Raw genomic sequence first — 23,152 nt, 5'->3', positions numbered from 1 at the left:
TCATTTAAAAGGAAAGTAATCAAGGCAGCAATGGCTCCTGTTCACGTCACAGGTCCAGTCATAGAACCGATATCATAGGTACAAGCATTTTTTTATTTTTAAGATCAATGGGTTGCGTGCCGAATGCGTATTTGAAAACTCAAAATAAATTTACAAAGCGTCGGAAGAGAAGCAGGGCCAGTCCAGCAAGTAGATTCAACACATTCAAATGTTTGCCAAACTTCAAGGGTGGGAGTGTGTACAGATTGTAAAAGTGTTAACACTCTGTGTAGAAACTACAGCTTGACCAAATATCTCTGACTCACTTTTGAGTCCACTGACATGCAAATAAAGATATAAATATCAGTTGACTGAGAAAACATAGCTCTTGGCAGACGAAGAAGGGTTCCCCGCATAAACAATAGTTGTAAATCAGTGGTCCTTGGTTAGTTTTGAAATATCTTTCCTTCACTCCTTGAAGCTTGAGCCAGCAAGGTTGGTATTTAGGGTAGTTCTCTTTATCTCTTATGAGTTTAGAAACTTTGAAGTTTGTACTAGACTACTAGAGGTTACAAAGACAAAAGACATACGTTACTGGGATGACTAACGAAATTGTTGTTTGAGATACACTTACTTGAAAAGATTTCTTAGAAAAAAAAATGAGAAAAGGTTTTAGTAAATAATTTAATTATCACGTATCTTTAGGCGAAGAAAACGGAAAAGTAATGCTAAGTTCATTTCCGAAGAGCGCTATGTCATTTTTTTTAAAGTAGTCTATAAGCAATAAAACACAACAAAATTGATAATATGTACAGAAAATAAATATAAGACATTTTGCTGCATTCTCGTTAAAATATTTTAAACAATGAGACTAAAATAGTTATTTGTTTATGTTTTATTTACACGAGTGTACACAGTACATACTTAGACCAAATGTCTTTCTATGGGTTAATTTTAAACTTTGGGGGTAAGGGGCATATTTTTGCCCCTTTTTAGACTTTGTAATGTTATTATGCGAGACTTAAGACGATAGTATAAAATAAACATAATAATGATATAATAGTAATAATATAACAATATTAATATTATTGTCAGTGAAACGTTAAACGTAGTGGGCAACTGATTAAACTCAGGATAAGGAAATCCAGTCCGGACAGTAGTGGTCCGTTCCGTTTGGGTGGTAGTGTCTTGATAGAAATGTACCCGGATTAACAAAGTCTCGGTAGTAGACGGTAATCCCGGGGTTCAGAAAACTCGCCCACCACCCGTACGACCCCACCGTCATGATCATGTGATCCAGTGACGCAAGAATCATCATGTCAACTGCGGGCGATGACTGACGCTGCAGCACAGTGACGTCACTTTTGTTGGCAAACTGCTGACTACACCATTTGAGGTCATCCGAAGAAACTACAAAAATGACGTCACGGAACCTTTTTCTGACGTAATCCATGCCGTGCAACAAGTATTCTACAGGTGCTGCCTTGTATCCAGAACGTGGATTCCTTAGATAGTCTCCTCTGCGTACATGGATACCTGTCAGAGTGCGATTTCTGAGGGCGTCGACCGTTTGATGAGCCTGAGACACAATTGTGTCCTTAAACGTCAACGCGTGACGTACTTCCGTTTCGTGTTCGGTGAAATATCGCCAGGACTGAAGATACTCACCGATCCTGTAATCTCTCTTAGAGTCGAGCTCGAAATACTTCGGGAAAAACTTACAACAACCTGCTTCCTTTAGAAAGACGTCCTTACACCGATCTGCGTAGCGAGAAGACGCGTCAATCAGTGAAGTGTTTCTTAACACATCCGACAGAAGAGTCTTCCCCAAATAAACAGGTATCCGCTTCGTCCTAAGAGCTATACCCAAAAGGGATGCGTACTGAAAGAGTTGGTTTCCTAGTCGGCCTTTGAAACTGATACACAACACTTTGGTTGCATTAAGAGGGTCCGACGGTACGGTGACTCCAGTTCTATTTATGCCACGTGGGGAGGTGTAGGAGCTGTGCGACACGTGACCTTTAATAGGAGTGGTGACAGGATGACCGGTGTACGACGATGTACTGGTCAGTGCCGTCAGGATGTTGAAGCTGTTGTGCGGGACAACGTTAAACGTCGCCGTAAGCTGCGTTGATAACGTTTGGTTTCTTGTACCCCGGGTGTGGGTCTTGAAGATCGTGGTGGTGCCCAGCATGGAGTTTGCCGTCGGCAGAGAAACGTTGGTGTCAGGGGATACAACCGGAGACCAGCTGCCTACACTTCTGTTGAGGAACTGAAAGTAGAAAAGGTCAGGGCTCACCTTGTCCATGATAAACAGCTCGTAAACCAGAATCAGGACGAGGGTGCTGAGAAGCAATGCTGCAAGAAAATGTAAATCATCATCATCATCCAGATATATTGTGATTCCCTATGCCCTGTACCAGTACATTCTAAAGCAGTGTATTCAAAGCTAAGGACATAAACATTTACACATTTTTTTTGTGTGTTTTCCCCATAGAAAAGGAATTTCGATGTCATTAAAGTTGTCAAAGAAGCCGGAGGATGAAAGATAATAATTGTGCTAATAAGATAAAGATAATAATCAAGTGCTTTTAAACAAAACAATAACAAGAAATCGTTAAATAATTAGTGGAGTACAATTTTTTTTAAATTGCTGATTAAATGTCAGTGCAATATACTTTTTGCCCATATCTTAGTAAATACCCTTCTGTTCTCAATGCATAACACATCGCCAGACACTTGCCTCATTAACGTATGCTCTCAAGTCGGTCATTGTTTCATTATTTACAACACAAATATACCTGTGTACACTCCCTTACAGTACGGTGGTGTTGACCTGCAAGGCTTGTGTGTCGAAAACAGAAGTAGGCTACGTACACACTAGGACATTTGAAAATAGGATCTGGCATTGAGCTTTACCCGATTATCAGGTAACTATGTATTACTACTACTCTCAATAATAATTGTAGAAAGCCAATATTGTATAGCGAAGTTGCCACGTTAAAGGTGGCTCAATGCTCTGTGTATAAAGCGAAAAACTGCAGACAAGATGGCGAAATGAAGAACAGGCTGCAGTGACAATGAATGTCGAAAGGTTGGAAAAAAATCTAGAACAGAAATAAGTGGTGCGACAACAATAAGAAAATATCAGATTAACAAGAGACACTAAAAACTGATGTAGATTCACGGTGGGGATCACATTAGGAGGAACCAAAAGAAGTAAGCGCTAGAGAGGACTCCGCGACATTGTAGAAACATTGGCAGTTTGTGTAAATGCTTTCTTCGCACACTCTAAATGAGAGACAGAAGGGATCAAAACACATGTCACATTCACACACACACACACACACTCATATTCAAGAAAACACAACAACTTACCGAAACACTTTAATGTTCTTGTCATGCCTTCAGTCGTGAAGTCCACAAGAAAGCAGGTTGCTATCACAGACGTGTGCGTGCACCCCCGGGTTGAACATTGTATGAGCTGATAAGGCGAGGTTCATACCTTATCTCTCATGTCAGTCTCTCTTCATGCTTGCCACACCTGTGAGTGATATTGCCTACCTGTTGCATAGATGTGCAGAAAACGCCCCGGTCGTCAGCAGATGATATTGGAAACAGTCCTTTAGACTGACAGCAAACATTTGGCAAGTTAAATAAAACTGTAACGCACTTGTAACTCGTGGTCTGTTTAAATACCGGGGTGAACACATATACACAATAAGTGTGCAGTGAGTGATGGGTTCAAAAACAAATAAAGAATCGCAGTTTGTTTTTAAAAAAACAAACAAAAAAAAAAACCCTACTGTTTTATTCGTGAGTGGAGGAAAAGACCTCCGTCTACTGGAGATATTTACGAAGAGAAGTGTTTTAAAATTATAGTTTAATGTTTCTACGATATCGCTGTACTTGGAGATAGATGTTTTATATCTCTAAAAGTATATGCATAAATAATTGTTGCTGCAAAATTTTATCTTTTAAAAAGGGTCTCTGGTGATCTCTCCTTGCTACTCGTCACCACAGGTGGGGTCCGTATTAGGTGCAGACGACTTTTGTGAGCAGGTATGTGTTGTGCATGAAGGTATGAAGTGGGTCAACGGCCAATGTGAGATGACAACGCAAAACACAATGTTGCTGACATAAAAATTGAAAAGATACCAAGCTGGTGACACCACGATTTTGATGTCGACGTCCACCTGCCTCAACATCATTCGGTGTCCTGTAGGGGACATGTTATACTTTACCTCGATCTTTACCCTGGTCTGGATTCATAATCTGACCCCTGCAGACTAGCGTCCTCGTCCTGAACTCTTTCACGCATGCGCAGTGCATTGTATCCACAAGGGTAACGGCGCACAGACACAAACATAAACGCACATTTCAAATGCAAATACTTGCACTCATGAGAAAATTCACAAATACTCTCTCATGAATAAACAACGAACAATTCCAAAACATTTTTCTTGGTTTTTGTATTCCAAAACATTTTCTTCTCGATCTTCTGTTGCAAGATCGTCATTAGAAAGTTGTCTCGGATTCACGCTTCAAGTTGAGCAAACTAGTACAATAGAAAGGATCAATCACATTATAGTTGAAGTACACATCACAAGCAATATCACAATCAGTACTGAAAACTTCAACGTAGATATATCTATTGCAATAGTTTGTATGAAAAGAGATTTGCTATTAGATGTTTGACCTGGTCTGTTTGCCTGTCTACCTCGGTGTGTTTGCTAACTCCGGACTGCGGGGTACCTGTTGGGTGTAGAAGGAGTAAAGGGACACTCGTTGTACACATTCTGGGTAAGAGGAAGGAGAAGGAAGGTTCAAAAAGCGATAACGTCCATACTCATGACGTAACAGAGCAGGGGAGGGAATCATCCCTCAGTACAACTAACGTCTACACTTCTAATCCTACTTCCTAGTCTCGAGAAAATACAGTCTAGTCCTCCTCTCACAGACAAACCAGAAAGTATGGATGGTATAGAGTAAAGAGTTTCTCCTCCGGTGCTAGTGTATAATGTTGCTGTCTTTTGTATCTCTCTCACCAACCACGTGACTCGATTACTTTCTGATTTACCTGCTCCTCCTAACACACACAGAGCAATGAAAAATTCAGTAGTGGGAATGTTTAAAGTAATAATGCATATTGCCCAGATAGCACTAAGCATAATGTTACAAACATTTGATTTCCATCTAATTTAATACTGTATTCTCCAATGAATGTCAGTATGAGAACAAAACCTAGGTACATCAATCAATTGTAACCACAAAGATAGGTCGGGGAGATTCAGATAATAAGTAGGAAAAAAAAAATAATTGAGTTGTAAATAAACAAGTGTTGCGCTGCGTGGCTGGAAAATACTAGCCTTACGGCAGTTTAATTAGATACAAGTTTACAAAATCCACTATTAAAGCCTAAATGCCATGTTAATGCAAGATAAAATAATATATCAGAACGGTTAAATAAAATATGAAAAATTGAAATGAAGGTATTAGATGTCGTGGGAAGGCTAGCCAGACTAGGATAGCTGACTATCTGACAGATTGCACTGTGTGGAGTTAGGTTGAACAGGGTTGTCTGTGTACTTTATCCTATAATGACCTCCGAGGTCGGCCCGTAAGCACGAAGGTTTGGCGAGGGAGAGTGAGAACGCTCGGCCAGGACTGGACTGAGTCAACGTTTGTCTTCTTGTTAATACTTGAGAATACTCTCTTAGGTCGTTCATGTCATGATTTGTATTGCATGTATGTATAGTCTATGCATGCACGTTTTGCCGGTATTCATATTTTTAGAAGACGAACGGAGCTCACGGTCATGTTACGTATGAACAATGCGACAAACACTCCTGTACCAGTTCCCGAAGAGTCATCGCGAGGGGTTCAGTAGTAGGCTCTGTTTTACATCTTGACTTAGGCAAGAAGCACGCAAACTGTACCTTTGCTGTCTATAGGTCAAAGTTCGCCTCTGACTCTGAACAAACAGACCTGAGAAGTTTAGATAGCATTGAAAACCTCGGACAATCTGAATAGATTGGGTGACAAACGAGTCGTCAATTGACATGACCCAACGATAAAAGCTAAAATATCCCAAACGGTCGTCGGCTAGGGACTCAGGAGATAGGGGGATGAGGGTAGAATTTATCTGGTGGGTATGAAGAAGGGGGCGGGGAAAATAAGGGGCAGATGACCTTTATGACTTTGACCGCAGCAGGTCAGCCAGCTCGGCGTCATTGTGCTGCGGTCTCATGACATCTTGGACAAGTGAACTTCAGAATCGTTGCACCACTGAATCCCATCAAACTTGACGCGTCCTCTCCGTCAGACACTCACCAGACCTGAACCCGCTACGTACACTAAGAGGATAGATACACTAACGGTGTGCATCCTCTCGAACACACTGCATCCGGGGTCTTTACTGGGACGTCACAGTTGCTACGCTGCTACGACATGTCGACTATGTTTTATAGATGTATCCAGTGAACTACGAAATAGCTAGAGTGGAGCCCCTTGTCCACGACATTATTGAAAGTAACCACCAGCCTCCTTCCAACTTTCTCTTCCCGCCGATGAACTACACACACTAAAAGACATGGAAGACATTGATAAAGGACAAGAAAACAAAAAGGGGACTAAGATTATCTTCGCCCTTTCCTTGTTTCAGATTTGCCAGCCAGAACACGTGAAAACTCCGTTCTGAAGTTGCCAAGTCACGTGTTCCTGACAGTGAAGAAACAATTCATCAAGCAGGGCTACCGGATGAGGGATTCCGACGACCTTTTCGGTCCGAAGCATGTAATGATCGTAAATCTTAACTAACACTCGTCGATTGCCATTGCTATATCAGGTTACGCAATAACGACAATGAACTGAATAACAAGGAAATGTGCTTGGCATAATCTCAACATCACTACAGGCATTTCAAATATTCATCGTTCGGTCGAAAACAGAAAGAAAAAAAAAAAACCATCAGAAGAATTTAAATTTCTAAAGATGTGCCTAGAGTATCTGCCATGCACAGTATGAAGAGTTTAAAAACCTGCGTAGGTAGAATATCAAACATGTAACATTGTTTGGAATGACTACACTATGCGGACCAAATGCTTGATGAGTGCAGAAATATAATAAGTCTTTACGAAAAAAGACAATAAATTCCTTTTCGTTGGGCTGTCCGTGAAAGATGTTCAGCGAGGACTTTGAGGTGTAGCCCCACACTGGTAAATTACTCAGATGACTCACAGAGAAAATCAAGATCGAAGTTTTCAGTCTGTCAAATTCTTTGAACAGATTGCACAGAAAGATAAAGAATGAAGGTCTTCGTCTGGTGGATAGTCGGAGTACTCAAAACATGCAAAAATTGGCTAAGCTTGGTATATTCTTGCTGTAAATTATACGGACAGTTCTATGTTTTCAGTCTGGAAGGTTACTAGGACACGCCATTTACACACAATTTATCACTCGATGATTATTAGTTCATATTCTCTGATTGATTTCCGGTGTCACTGATAATTAGACCACACATGCTGATCATTTCCCAGTTAGACAATGCACTATGATTAATGCTGATATATTGCCGTGGTGATTGACAATTTCTTTACAATAGTCGGAGGGAGGATTGATGCTTTTACCCCAAGCATCCGGCGACCTGATCAAATGCAGAAAAGATCAACGTGTCCTCAACACCAGAATTCCTCACAGTGTTCATGACACCCGATCTTAACTGTTGATCCACCGGACCTAGAAGCTCCTAGCTTAGAGACACACACACTCTCTCTCTCTCATTGATATCCACATGCATACGGGTACTCACGCTCGAACATTAGGTTACTTAGATGAACTTTAGGCACAAGAGTTACAGTGGACGGATGGAATGGACGGATTGATAAAAGTACCCGTGAAAACTATCACGACGATTAGGATGAAGACGTTAATGATAATGATAAATATAATGATGACAATAGCGACGACTATGATGAGAATAATGGCGACTTTGGCTATTTTGAGCTTTCGTGAGTCTTCGTGATGAAAGAATGGCATGACAAAAAAAAAAAAAAGAAGTACGCGTGCAGTACAAAAATATGTTCATTTGGTTTGCCATCAAGAGAGAGAGAGATGCTTTTGTGCTGACAGTTGGCAAAAAAAAAAAAAAAACAAAAAAAAATCACCAAAAAACAAGCAAGCAAAATAAGCAAAAAAATTAAATAAAAAGCAAACAAATTTAAAGAGTGATGTACAAAGTCAATGCAACTAGATTATCCTATGCAAGATGAATTTTATCCCCGCCTGACTGCACTCAAACACGGGTGTTAGATGACTCCTTAGTCCATCTACAAAGTCATCACCGACATTGACGGGACGAAAGCTGCGGCAGGATGCAGGGAGGTTTAGTCCTACTCCATAAACCACACCCACAATGTCCCCCACCATGGCAGGACTAGCTGTTCCTTCTCGCCCACATCTATCTTGATGTAGGTAAATAGAGGTAAGCTGCTGAGAGAAGTCACTTTGTACCGCAAGCTGTTAAGACCGTCCTCACACCGTCTGGTCAAGGTGGTGTGGATCAACCATTTCCTTTCCAGCATCGAGGCGTTGGCCTTCTCTTTAGGATGCTCCAGCATGTAGTAGCGAGCAATTTCGTCTGATGGCCTGTCGATCTCCAGGCCAGAATGGATTATCCTGAAGCCATGTCATCGTCCTCACCGCCCCATCCCCAGAACTGGTTCGAGTACCCGTTCACGGTGACGAAATGTTCTGCGAGCATGTTCAGCACGCCCCCAACCAGAAACGGGTAGGGCAGCTTGTACTTAAATTCGTTCACGCCGACCGACAGGTGGCGAGGCATATCCGGGCAGCTGTAGGAGATTCGGTCGTCCTCCGGCAGGAGGTCGACGTCATGGAAGACAGCGCACCGGAAGTCTGGAAAAATCTTCATGGCCTCCAGAAAGCCGGCGTTCATGATGCGCCCTTTGTTAAAGAGCTTGTCACCATGTTGCTCAACTAGGAAAATCTGGAAGTGCAGGAGCTGCTGCTTGAGAATGGGGAGGAGGTAATGAAAGAGTACTGGCAGCTGCGACAGACGATTGCGGTAGGGGATGATGATGGCCACGCGATCACGTGCAGAGCAGTGCAAGGGACTCCACTCTCCGCCAGAAGAAACGTCAGAGTGAGTTGCCTCCACTTCGGACATCGTGAGGTTGCCTTCCAGGCCCGTGGGTCGATAGTAATTTTGCCTGCAAGACAAAGAGAAGAAAAGCGTTATAGTTTTGTTTACATTCAAATGCAATTATTCGTATACTCACAAAAAGTAAATTAAGAAAGAATCTATTTGAAATGAATCATTCATCACGGAAAGATGAATGCAAATAAAATCCATGGCATGGAAGAAAAATCTTTAACCATTAAGATAACATAAAAATCACAATTTACAAAACATAAGACTGATGGTTGGTGGTTTGGGCCGAGTCACAAGTGAAAATATATTATGGTAAGTAAGTCCTCTTACATTCCCTCATAAAGAAAATGAAACAGTCCGAGATATAAAATGTTGCGAAACAGTCAAGCCACGATAAATGCGGATTTTATTGCAAGCACTTTTATCATCGGTCCACCGCGGACAACAACAAAACGTGCAGAAAACAACAGTTTCATGTAAACACATTTTCGGAGGTAATGCGTCGGAGGTAAGACAGACAAAAAAAACTATTGTCGGGGTTACTTCTTACAATTAACGATTCTTTCGTCCTAACGACCAGACAATATCTTGGTTTTGTTAGCTTTCGTCTGAGCACACAGCAGCCAGGGTTTACTGGAGACTCCAGTGCTCAGACAAGACTGCAGGAGGATGGTGTGTGTGTGGGTGGGATGATGATGGTGGGGTGGGGATGGGATGGATAGGGCATGCAGTAAAGCGATCGCAGCAGATGTCCTGTTCTCGGCATTCTCCTCCTCAGGAGAGGCTGTTGACCTATAGAGGTCAGCAGGTCAACAAGGGTTTGATGACATGAAATAAACTGCGTTTCGTTAGTGGGCTTTTTATGATGCCATAAGGTCACGAGGCGCAGCGGACAGTGCTGCTGCAGCTGCTGTTGACTGCAGACACTAGTGATAAACTTGTGTTGCTATATTGTCCTTGACATGATGCTCCAAGACACATAAAACCTAAGGTTGAAAGATGATGGCTTGCCAGACCACGTGACGATGACGACGTCCTCTCTGTACTCTGTGGTTGGTGGTTACAGCTATCACTGCACATCGCATAGAAAGGTCGTAAGCCGCTATGATTGAACACTGTTCACTGCTAACCTTTCCCTCTCTCTCCTGCCTATCCACTTGATAAGTCTCTCACGTCGAAAACCCTTTGTTGATGTTTGTTGTTGTCTGTTATCTATTTGTCTTTACCATATTTTGTACTTTTATTCTCATCATTGTCCATCTTTGTTCTTTCATAATTAACAGGATAACCTAGTTTTTGTATCAAGCACTCCAAACGTATGTTGTAATGCGAGCACATCTATTTTAAAGGGAGACAACAATTTCAATTTACAATCATTACTCTGAGTTACTACCGCTCTTACCTCCCCTGTTTAGCGCAACCTTTATGTAGGAAAGTGCTTCTTCCACCTAGAAGTGATCTCGCGCTATGATGAGAGAGAGAAAGAGAAAAGTTGGTTGGAGAGAGGGGAGAGGAGAGGGGGTATACGGAGAGAGCTCCCGACGGCTTGCCCTGTGAACGGGTGTCACATACAGATATGAAATTATAGCCACCCGGCGACCATCAAGCGTTAAATCTGCTCTGTCGTGAAGTGAATCCTTCAGTCCTCCTTATTGTGTAAATATTTAAAAGTGAAAGGGTTACGCCGTGTTATTGCTATAAGTCTTTAGGCGAGAAGGATCTCTTAAAATTCACACCTCGACCTTTGCCTTCACTTGTCAGGAAAGAGATCAGATGTCCTCGATGGTATCTAGAGTACAGAAAGTTGAATCATAACAAAGTTCTTCTTCCTGGTAGATGTTCGTAGTCTTGACACGCTCTATAAATTCTATTTTCATGGATGTCACCGACAGACTACACGATGTTGCTTATTCTGCTGCTGTGTAGTACAACAAACTTCAACTAGTCGACCAGCGGGGTACCCGACTCCTTAGTGGGGTAGGGAAGGTAAAGGCGGCGAAGGAAAATACAGCTGTCCTAGAGTAAGTGCGGTCGCTAATCAACGACCTGAAAAGGTCAGGGGACGACCTTTACTCCTCCAGGTGCATCTCTCGTGATTCTTTGCATGAAAGAGCTAAACAGCAGACAGGCGAGGTATGCGAGGACAGCATTCTGCGTTACCTAACTGCTAATCGAGGTCGGGCAAGAGAGAAAAATAAGCAAACGCATTAGTCGACAAGCACGAGACTATGCCAATGAGGACGCCAATAAAACCACGTTAGACTTTAAAAAAAAATGAAGAACAGAAAACGGTAGTCAAGACTGGGGTGTACAAAACAACTACCTGTTATTTTCTGTCCTTAGCCACCCGAACCACATCAACTCCTATCACTTGTTCGAAAGACAAAAAAGCCCAGCCGACTTTCTTACAGAACCGCAGTAAAATAGTTTATTTGCTTGTATTGGACCGCCCTAATTTTGAACTTTTGTTCCTAGGGACCCTGGTGGGGTGAGAGGTCATGCTCCTACTCGCAGAACGTTGCCCTAACATCCCTACCCTGAGTCCCACAAAGGTGTGACACTTGAGTATCCTGTATCACCTGCCGTGTCTCCTCAAAGCTCAAATACCGACATGATGATTCACCTCCCCCCTAGCAAGCAGTGAGGTCAATAGTGTCTTTCTTCATCAGTACAGTCAACTGTGTCTGCTTTCCTGCGCCCTTCGTAGGCTCGCAAGGTTTTGGAGGAACGGGGTGATGGGTGGGGAGGGGATTGGTGTTTCACACCCAGCCAGCAGCTAGGGCTACATCCTGACAAGGTTTACAAGCCCTGTAAACAGATGCCACATGCAGAGAAAGAACAGCGTGCCCGAGACGAGAGCTGAACCCAGGACAGCCAGCCCTCACTGTATTGGTGACAGGCGTTAATTAACCGTTACATCACCGGACCGTTGGAGGAACGGGAAAATCGTTTATCCCCCTGAGAACCTCTCAAATGTGTTGTTTACAACTAATTTACAAGCTTTACATAGCGCTTTATGTTATTTAATTATTCCAAAAAAGTGCAACGTATACATGGTGTAACTTCTTTTTTTTTCACAAGAAATTTCAACTTTTAAATAAGAAATTCAATCTAACAATAATCCAGCAATCCTTATAAGGGAGCATAAAGCACTGGCGTCGTAGACTGATACCCACTCCTTCTGACCTCACAGTGACACCTGCATCGTAATTTTCCAGGTGTCGACTAGGAGGGGATACCTTACCTGTATTGCAGGGATAAAGAACCTATTCTCTGGTAAGAACCATTTGCATATTTATAACATCATTCGCGGCCCATGAAAAATTATAAACTTCAAATTTAGCTTGCGGGTTTGGAGCAAGCCATACTTTCACCATTGTGTGTCAACGTGTACCCGCCCAGCTTGCCTGACACTTTCCTGAGTCACCGGAGTACAGACATGCATGTCGCGGGTGGAAGCACATGTTTCTATCCCGTAGTGTACTCGTATGTGTCCTGTCTACCCCGTAAGGGCAGTTCCTTGCCCGCCCCTCAAAATTCACTGTATTTTAATGATTCACTTAATGCAAATTCTCGGGTTGTACGCCCGAGGGCGGGTGTCACGATCGCGCGAGATAATTATTCGTGTCCGGCAAAAGACGCGCATGCGCAGACGTTACCTGTTCCTGGTGTAGGAGGACCACGAGCGTCAGAGCGAGATAGAAGATAATCCTGGCCTCGCGATAAATGCAGTCTCCAACACATTGCTCCGCAACGACCGACCTGGTTCAGGACTACCTTAACCTTTAACCTGTCATCAACGTTTATCAGACGATTGTTTCTTGTGACAATGGGATCCTGTCTGCAGGGTGTCACCTTTTGACAATCCCATCGACAGGCTCTAGTGGCCAAAGTTGTTACCCACTCAAGACGGGTAGACGCATTCCTGAAGAGTTGAGTTGTACCCGTATAATAATTACATCCTTCATGTAAATTGTAGCCAATCCCTTGCGCCGAGACTTTTTAGATGCGTGATACATGCTTTGAACGACTACTGCGCTTAAATTAGAATTTTTTGTTTGTTTTGGAGGGGCTTGATAGGATTTTGGGCGTATCAGGCTCAAGTGCTGGCCCTTGAAATGTAAAGTGTTGACACTTGAGGCCTGGTACTACAGGTTCTTACGGGTGCTGCGAAGTCTACCTTTTTCTACCTGAACCGTTCACCTGTGTATCGCTCCACCTGTTAATTAACCTCTGCTAAAAGCTGACCAGTGGGTGGATTGTCCTAGTGTCAGCTGGCTCTACTGACGATCACCTAGGGGTGGGCTTAGTCATTTCTAGTTGGGTGTGGCACCTCTTACAGGTAACTAGATTGCCGTGGCATGGACACTTGGAAGTTAATCCTCCGACAATCGACTTCATTGTGTGGCAGCTGATTATTTCAAAGTCCACTTTGTCTGATTTGCTCAAAAAATCCTGATTATATTTTCAAGTGTTGAAAGTTGTCTCGGTGAGAGGACAAATAAATTCAGACTTGAATCCATGTTATATGTGAATGTATTTAAATCTGTCTCCACACTGAGACTTTCCTTCATTTAAGGAGAAAACGTTAAGTAAACAACAAAAAAAAAAAAAAAAAAGAAAGAAAGAAAAGGGAGTGGGGGTTCAGGTGTTTGCTAACACAGAAATATTCAGAACACGTTAGAGGCTGGCAAGATGAAGACTTGTTGCTAGGCAACAGTTACTCTAGCATTAAAGGCCCAGAATCGAATATGCGAACAGCCAGGAGGCAGGTGCACAGCCAGGTAAGCCGCTCTTAGTTCATTACGTGTAGTCACGCCTGCTTCACAACAGCCATAATGCCTAGAGACATACTGAGCCTGAGAGAAGCAAGAACCTACTATTTACAACAATGTGGAAAGTTCAGACAGCAAAATAAAGAAATAAATAGATGAGAAAAAATATATAAATTGCAGGAGTGATAGAGAAACACATTTGATGAGAAGAGGACATATGGACAGATAGAGAGAGAAAAAAAATAATGTCACGGAATGAAAGGGTCATTACCACGGGTCTGAGTGGCCCATAAAATGTTCTGATTAAATACCGGAACTATTAGCTAATTACCCATTAATGAGGATGATTCCATGAGGCACGAAGGCTTTGGTCTGGTCTCGAATTCCCTGTCGACAAACTGCAGAGATCGTCTGAAGCTCAGAGACTTGCCATCGCTTTCACAGGAAATGACGATGGTCTGAAAAGTCACAAATTATCATCTTCAATATTTTATCCTAGGTTTTTACAGCGATGAAATGAACATAGATTAATAAACTTCACCTACATAGTGTATCTAGGATTTTATGATATTCCATTGAACATTATATTAAATTATATAATGTCATAAAATATCAGAGTGTGTGTGTGTGCACTGTTTTTTTCGCTCGTGCTCTTCTTTAATTTGGAATTGCAATAATAAACAATGAACTACAATTTGCAGGAATGTATTTTGAAACGGTAGGACCTAACATTCTTATATTGTTCTACTTCTTTTAACTTCCACACTTGTTTGATCGCAGCCACGTTAGTTAAGGACAATGAAACAGAACAAACATTTTCTGGAACACAAGTTACGGTGAGATTTGTGTCGAGACACCTGTGTATACAGACGCAGTCTTAATGATGCTAATAACGCCATTGCCAGTCCAAAAAAAAAAAATAAATAAATAAATCTTTCGCAATCAGTACTTGTGGCAAAGGTGGGCACCACCTGATGTGCTATTCAGACCGGAAAAGATTAAAGGCGGGTCGACTGTCAGAACAGGTTGTGAACCATGCCGAAAAAAAAAAATTTAAAAAACCCACCTACCAGCCCACCAACAAAAAGCTCTTTATATAAGCAGACACGCGCTCAGACACTGGACACGCATGATAAAGTACATTGTATAATGTCAAAGGGTCTCTCAAGACTGCAGCTTTTGAAGTGTATTTCTATGTGGACCCCTAGTTTATAAATGTTGTGAGCTTCCACTGACACGCGGTCTTGGAGGACATACATGATGTCTAGTAGTCATGTTGTAACACCCTCAGCAAGCAGAACTCTTTGTTTCAAAGGGAAAATAACTTGTCTCTATTTTTTAAAATTACTTTTAGTAAATATTTCGCATATAAGAAAGAAGACAAGCTCAACAACATTTTAATTGTTAGAATATAAAGGCTTTGATGTAATTACTATAAATCCTCTAAGGTAAATATAGATCACACCTGTGCACTCACACACATAAAGACTAGCTAATATGCTTTACTCAAATGCTTACCCTCATACACACATATTTATACACATGAATATTTGTAAACATACCCCCCACCAGCACCCTTATTATATCTCGCACCACCCCTCTCTCTTAACACTAACTGTATACCTACCCGACCCACCTACCCACCCACCTACACACCGGCACAGGTAAAAGTCACCTAAATTTCATTAACATAATTGACCACACTTCCCAAACTCTACAAGCACACCTGAAACAGAAACATGCTTGAACCGGTCGAAGTCTTTGATCGATACATGGCAGCATCGATTTGTTTACTTAGAAACAATGCTGATCAGTGTTATTCCCCCCAAAACAAACAGCAGCACTTCACTCCCCTGTCGACCCCACACTTTATGAGTTATGTCTCTGGATTTATTTAAGCCTGGGAGCTCATTGAGAAGAGGGAAGGGCTTGGGGCAAGGAATGAGGATGAGGAAAAAGGGGAATTTTTTCGTAAACAGATTGCGACATTCGAAGGCAGTCGTAAAACTTGAGTAGGTGAAGGACCGAGAAAAAAAAAAGTAAGAAACAAGTGTGAAATGATGTAAGACAAATCCACTTAAACCTGGATTTAAAAGTTTTAAAGTTTCATTTCACTTTCCTCATAGTGAGGAAATCTTGTTTAAGGCCTGAGTACCCGGAGCTAAATTGCTTTCCTTGAGACGCAAATATAAGAGAGTTAAAAATCCATGTGAATGTCGCATGTTTTAAACTAGCAATACTTGCCTGTCATATTTAAAATATATACAGCGGAAAGTTAGACCCCGGCCGTGCGTGGGTACAATACCCGGACTCTGAACATCCTGATTCCCTCCCCTCCTCCCCCCCCAGGGGTGGGCGTGCTGACATAGGGTGGAGTTACATGGGTGACCTACCCTGGCAACATGACTGATGGTGCGTACAGACAGCGGCAACAAGTACAGCAGCAACACGGCAGACAGCAGCAGCATGCGACAGCGACGTGTGCGGACGTAGCGTTGCAACTTGGTCGGCCACAACCTTGTTCTCCTCCGCCACAGGGAATCGCCATAGCTGGGCATGCTGGGTAGGCTGGACAGGGAGTACACACAGACCATGCTTAAAATCAACTACAGCTTTCTGAAATAAATTTATCACTTAGAACACTCACACACAGGCACTCATAAATCTAGTTAGCAAAATTTCCTATTTTATATATATGAATGAAATTGAATCCATACTTGAGTAGCAGGATAGATGCGGTCGATCTCCCAATCTTTCCACAAGAAAACACAAAACTTTCGTGGGTTCTGAATAGTTTTACTCCAAAGACAGTCGATAGGCTATGGCGAAACCTCTACACCACACACTCGCACTCTCCATGAAAGGTACTCCCACCTCTGTACTGTCCCCTCCCTCTCTGACCACTCGCCTCTTCACCCGACCTTCACGCCCCCCTTCCCTCCAAACACACCTGCGCACCTACATCCAGTTGCTACTCGACCCTCCCCCCACTCTCCTTAGGTCACGGGGTCGTCACCCGGTCAGTAATTACCCCCCACCGCCAGCCTGTACCTATCCTGTGTACGTGTCCGTTACATACTAGTATACTTGATCACCCTTGCACGCACACTACACAGTTCTTATTTAAATCCCTGTAGAGGAAAACAAAGAAGTTGAAACACGATTCTCTTGAAGACTATTCCCGAGGGTACAGGATTTACCTGTAGTTCTGAAAGAACACATTCTTTGGCACAAAACAAACTGTCTTTGTCACGCTTGGTCTCACAGGGCAAGTACAGACGAGTACAACTTAATAACCTGCGATCCCAGTCAACTGACTTCATGGTGGGTAGGTGGGTACATGTACACGATGTCATGTAGGAAATATGCATCAACTCTTAATAAATTCCCATTTTAAATGCAGCAGTTGTCTCCTTAAAATAGTAGCTACAGTTCTTTAGAAGAAAATTCTCAAAAATAGCTAAATAATAACTAAAAGTCAGTAACAATCTGACGAACTACTCACAGTAGTATTTTTATAAATCAGGACGCAGTTACAGGTGAGTCATGACTACCTGCATCCAGTAGCGAGATGGCTGACCTACATAACCGGCTTTACTACAGTGTTTGCCTCTTCACCCAACCTCAAGGATTCCTGTGCTCTACCCCTCGAGCTATACACATAGAAACCGTGTGTAGTAATAGTCTCAATGTTCGTCACTTAACCGGTTGTCCGTTTTCGAAATTAAGATCTTAAAGACAATAAATAGAATAGAAAATAGTAAATCACAAGAATATAAATGAGATGAAATACTTGCCTGTCACTTCAGAGCTTGATAGTGAAGGAGAAGCGTGGTCTGCCTATACCCGCTTCATCACAGCGCCATTACAAACGGGTGTGACTAGGCTGTAACGCTGTCATAACAACCACCCGCTCTTGCCTCACCTCACACAGACACTATCGGCGGAAGAATCAGGCTCAGACGGGTGTTGTTGGGTCCTTGCTGTCCACAGGCGCTTCGTCTCTCCTTCGAAAGAAGCAAACAACACAAGGAAGGTGCTCCAGATGAACGAACCCTCGCACTTTAGCTGATGTCACACACACCTGGAAACCTGAGCGATTGGTGGGTAGGCCGACACATCAGTGAAGCAAGCAGTGTCAAGGTGGTTAAGGTTGCGAAGTAGTTTCATGAAATATTCCGTATTGTTGTACCTGGTCGACTGGTTGTACCTCCAGACGACTGTTTATTGGTAGATCGAAGATTAGCTTTTTCCAGGTTAAGGAAGGGAGTTGTCTTTGTTTCAAAAATAAACAAAGGACCAGGTGTTCTCCTGCAATGGGCTGACCTGTTCGAATTTAGTGCGAAGTCTGTTGTTTTTTCCTGTGCTCGTAGCGAGGCACGCTCGATGTCGGCTGGATGGAATAATTCCGTGTGAAAGGAACCCGAGGACCGGTTTATTGGCGGCCGGATGAGAGGAAACCTTTTTATTGGCCCTCTTGCCGAGCTGTAACAACCATTCAAGCTTTTGGTTATGACTCTTCCACATCACACTAGCACGCACACACGCAGACAAACACGTCACCGATGTCAGGTGCTGCTCTACTTGGGGTGGACTGCAGTTTGAGTTTGTAAGGTGATCGTATAATGTGATGGCGACAGCCGGATGTCAACAGCTTCTCTTTTATTTCGCCGCACTCTGAGCGAACTCCAACTGTAGCTGTAAAAGCTTTTAAAGATCTTGTTAAAAAAAAAGCTTTTTTTATTATTGAATTAATTGAATGTTATAGAGTCTGCCAAAGTTTTTTGCTGGCTTTAGAACGATTTAATCAACAACAAAAATTTTTTTTAAAGTTGAGCTAAAATTCTTGGCTTAAGTCCTCACACGCAAACCAACCTTAGTCTTGTGTAACACGAAGTATCACGCAGCCCAACCCAACAGCAAACTACTTGTCTTATCATTAGCTGTACAATTAACGCATGACAGCAAACAATTTTTGTTCTTTCTCTCCTTTTAGCCGATTATATCGTATTAAAGACCTACCAGAGTGCACCGGTAAAAATTGATTTTGTACATAAGTACTAAGATAATTTATTATTGCTCTAGGTAACAGTATTGGTTCAGAAGTGTGTTAAAGCATTTTTTATTATTATTATTATTAATATTGTTATTATTATTATTATTATGACAACCCACTTTCAGTGCCAGAGTCGTGTTCTCATGTGGGTGCGGCCACAGGGCCGGTAGTCAACATCGACTTTTAGTTGTTTTTCATTTGGTTGCCAAATGTACTTTATGTAACTGGAGAGAATCGCCCTTTGGCAGATTTTGCCGAATGATAAATATCAACGCATGACCCAAGGAAGACCTCATACTTTGCAAGGTGGGGCCTGCGTGCGTGCAGGTCGGTCAACCTGAGCTGACCTACGACCTCAGTGTGTAAGCTACCGAGACCTGAGGGTCGTAGTCTGCGTCAGGCAGATCAGAGGTTTAAAATAATATCTCAAAATGAAGCAGTTAATATGAAAAATATGGGCTTTTGTGGGTCGTTAAATAGTCTCTTATCATCTATATCCAAGAAATAATGCGGGATCTGAAAGAATTTCACATTGAGTTGCAGAAAGCAAAGGGCGGGGTTCCATGAACATCTTACACGACAGTCCAAGCTGTGAACGACGACAACTGAGTGAATGTTAACAGTTCTAGATAACTGTCACATTCATTAATAATATGAATAGTATTTCATAATATTGTTATTATTTCAAGGCGGGCGCATACACACACACACATACACACAGACCCAATCATACGTGGAACTGTTCATGAGCATGACGACAAAGAATGTATTGTGTGGCTGTGTGAGAAGGGATAGGTAATGCTTTATGTGAACATTATTCTCAAACTGAAGCTAAAAACAGAACGATTACTAGACACGCAAGGGTCATTATCTTGCTGTAAACAGCGCTTGATTCATGGAGAATTTATAACCCACCATCAAGAGCTTCCTGCAGATAAAGTCCATAGCAGCCCCACAATACCTGCGTCTCGAGGTATAACACAGGTAACAAGTGCCACCTCTTACTGCCTACAATCCAGACTATTTCTTATCAAGAAAGTAGAGGGGCAATTAATATGTTCAACAAGTCCCGATGTCGTCCCACTTAGTGACCAAACAAAAAGTTCACAAATACAAATTTCCAGCATTCTTATCTCAATCGTGCACGACTCTTCATCTTTTTCCATTTATAATCAAAAGATTTTTTAAAGCCAGTTGTGAACATGTTTCTAACTTTTAAGCCATGAATTTATTTAAATAATCAGCTTTATAGAAACAGTGCACAAGACAACCTGTTTATGTTTTAAATAAGATAAAACTGATTAACCCAGGGTTTCACAACCCGTCAGCATCTCAATGACACAGAGCTAGTGCTTCAAAAAAGAGTTTCTAAATTTGGTTCATCAGAACAATTGTAAAGTTTACAAACATGTTGCTCAGCTCACCCTAGGGGTTTAAAGTTAATGTCGACAGGGCAAAGATTTGTATCAGATCGGGTCTCCATTACTACACTCAGTTTCGAACAGCAGGAAGGACAAATTTAACAAGAATAATGGCAAACAATCAGGAAACGTCAGTCTCCACTTTCCCCACTTCCCTGACAGTCCTAACGGTCGTCACATTTTTGCCTTGCCACTTCCTGTTCAGAAAATACAAGTACGAGAGTACTTCATTGGAAGCTAGGTATTGTCCGATTAATGTTTAGTTGATAGATGTGTAGAAAGTGCAAATGTGGCTGGACAGGACAGACACTTGCCCGGAACCCTCAGGGCAAGAGGAGAGTTGAGGGACCAAAGCAGTAGAGAGCGAGGCAAAGGACATCGGAACCACATGGGCCCTACTGACGGTCCGCAGGCGAGGTGTTGTTGCGGCCCTAGGGTTCTCAAAGGACCAACAACGACTAAACTAACTGACAGACATGTTGACGCCATGTTAGCGACAAAGACACGTGACCTCTTCAAGTCAAGCATGTCATGAGTGTACAGGAGTCCAGATGTTGATCAAAACTCTAAACTGCAGGAAGAAGTTATGTGAGGGGGACTTAAAGGTGGGGTACCAGTAGGAAAATATGCCTCAACAAGTATAAATAGGCCTCAAAACCTTCCCCACACCATTTCTGCCATCGACTACAAAACAACAACCAGTAGAACATGTTAGTCTGCTCCAAACCACGGGTGGGAGTTATGAATTCACTTCAAAAAGTTTTCCTAATGCTGACGGGAAAAGACAGGTTATGAGAAAATAGGTTTGAAGCTGTGACAGCCTGTGGTGTTTTAACAAACGCAGTGGTGATATAAAAACGAAAGGCCATGTCCACCAATTCAAATCTCCACCATCCAAACAAACAAGAAAAACCTGCACGAGAACCAGTAAGCATGAACCACGTCTCTGATTTTTTCAAATCCCGGTTTGCAAAGAAAAGAATTCAACTATTCGCAAGGAAAGAAAGCCACACCTGTGTTGGGCTAGAGAATAATATCTAAAGCAGCTGACTAATACTCTTTCATTCTGCCGAACAAACCGCCTTTCCATTCCGATTAAAAAAAATTGTTTATTTGCAATAGAATAGCAGCGCATGACTAACAAAGTGGGAAGATATTTTTTTAAAACTTGTATCTTACATTATTTTCTTTTCCTATCTTACAGATAAGGTTTGTGCTTGCAGGTATGTGCATGCTGTGTGTATGTGTAATGGATACAATCCAAAACTTTATTACTTAAAAGCAACATCAACAACCGGAGCAGAAAGTGATTTCCAGGAAATTACTTCCATTTACACTTCTTTCATAATTTTGCGCTGTGCGTGGATTCAAACTCCCCATTCCTATTAGGAACCGATTTCTGCGAATTTGTTTATTCAACAAATTATTCATGGAGGGGAGATAATCGATTCTTTTTATTTACTTCATTCATTATGTATATTTGTACCCGCGATTGAAATACTCCCAATCCCAAGAAAGCAAACTGTAGTTTTCAAATCTCTTCCACTCTTCCATCACTCCCAACAGCACAGAGTCCATTAGGAAGTCACGGAACGAAATTGCTTGATGTTTATCTATCATGTATAATTAATGTGGTGTAGTTTGTTGTGTCAATCACAAGCCTGACAGTAGTAGGATCAGTTAGCACTAGATGATATATATTGTGATTGCCTGCATGGTCAGGCTTGGTTACACTTGTCATGGATGTTTGGGAAGTCTGTAAGTCTCACAGGGTCGCCATCAATGTTCAATGCACCAGTAAACATGATCCTTGACCACTGCTGTCCTGTCACTGAGCTGAGGGTACAAGGTTCGCTTTACTACCTTGCACCAGTTTTATTTTTCCTCCCAGCTTTTACACTCTTAGCAACGTGCCACCCAGGTCAGGATAGCAATCAGGGACGACTGGTCGGTCGTTCTTAAAGTATGCACCGCGGGTACTTCTACCTTCACTCGCCCGAAGTAAATAATTTAAAAATCGCCCACAAAAAGCTCCGTGCATGACACTACCCACAGTCGTGAAGAACGATTTGTATTTCTCGTTTCAAAAGTATTTTTTATGTGAGAACAATGAGCACCGAGACACGACACCTTTATACACCCTTAAGTATCTTGAATGAACAGATGCCTCATTGTGAGCACGAAAGGGTCCTTTTCTAAATTCACTAGGCTAAGCTTAATTTTGTTTTCTAAGGGTTGCATAAAAGTCCGTCCTCGATATTCACGCCTACAGGCCTGTCAACACGAGGCACGACACTTGATGTCAAGCCAACGGCAAAGCTGTTATCATGTAAGTGTATTCATGACATTCATGGCACGAGGGCTGTATGGTTGTATTGGTCGTTGCAAACAGTTTACAAAATATTCCTAGTAAAAAAGCAAAAAGATTGAAATTCTCTCTCACCCTCTCTCTTTGTTCTTACTCTTCTTGTTCGACTCACGTGACCTGAATTATGTCAAATTATCATTAAAAATAAAACCCTGTTAGAAAGTAGATGGGGTAAGTCTCGAGCACAAACCTTTTTACTGGACAGCACTCCCCTCGCTGGCTTCGTGTCCTGGGAAACAACAGAGACCAGTCATCTGACATATTAACGTTTCCATGTAAATCGTATTAAACTTCGCGCATGCGTAAACTTCACTGCAACGTCAACACTTTCTAAGTCGGTAAGCTGCATTTCCTAACACAACAAGGATGGCAGAAAGCTGC

At 42.2% G+C, this 23,152-nt stretch overlaps 2 protein-coding genes and 1 long non-coding RNA gene across 3 annotated transcripts; all 3 read right to left on the bottom strand.

Moving 5' to 3' along the window:
- Positions 1 to 873: 873 nt before the first annotated feature.
- On the bottom strand, positions 874 to 4,224 carry LOC112561915 (galactoside 2-alpha-L-fucosyltransferase 2-like). Its single transcript, XM_025234768.1, has 2 exons — positions 3,358 to 4,224; positions 874 to 2,337 (listed from the first exon to the last, which is right to left on the bottom strand). The coding sequence occupies exons 1-2, from the start codon at positions 3,380 to 3,382 to the stop codon at positions 1,109 to 1,111; spliced, it is 1,254 nt and encodes a 417-aa protein (XP_025090553.1). The 5' UTR covers positions 3,383 to 4,224; the 3' UTR covers positions 874 to 1,108.
- A 208-nt stretch (positions 4,225 to 4,432) lies between these two features.
- Positions 4,433 to 17,661, bottom strand: LOC112561917 (beta-1,4-N-acetylgalactosaminyltransferase bre-4-like). Its single transcript, XM_025234773.1, is given in 5 exon segments — positions 4,433 to 8,648; positions 8,651 to 9,209; positions 14,258 to 14,384; positions 16,320 to 16,494; positions 16,644 to 17,661. Coding segments are annotated over 2 exon segments (795 nt in total). The 5' UTR covers positions 9,167 to 9,209; positions 14,258 to 14,384; positions 16,320 to 16,494; positions 16,644 to 17,661; the 3' UTR covers positions 4,433 to 8,369.
- A 626-nt stretch (positions 17,662 to 18,287) lies between these two features.
- Positions 18,288 to 23,134, bottom strand: LOC112561918. The gene is made up of 2 exons (XR_003098744.1): positions 22,962 to 23,134; positions 18,288 to 18,411 (listed from the first exon to the last, which is right to left on the bottom strand). It is a non-coding gene; the product is annotated as an uncharacterized LOC112561918 (long non-coding RNA).
- Positions 23,135 to 23,152: the final 18 nt, after the last annotated feature.

This window comes from Pomacea canaliculata, linkage group LG4, assembly GCF_003073045.1.
Source record: "Pomacea canaliculata isolate SZHN2017 linkage group LG4, ASM307304v1, whole genome shotgun sequence".
NCBI classification, from domain to species: domain Eukaryota; kingdom Metazoa; phylum Mollusca; class Gastropoda; order Architaenioglossa; family Ampullariidae; genus Pomacea; species Pomacea canaliculata.
The sequence above is the reverse complement of the archived record's forward strand: the minus strand, read 5'-3'. Positions and strand labels throughout refer to the sequence as shown.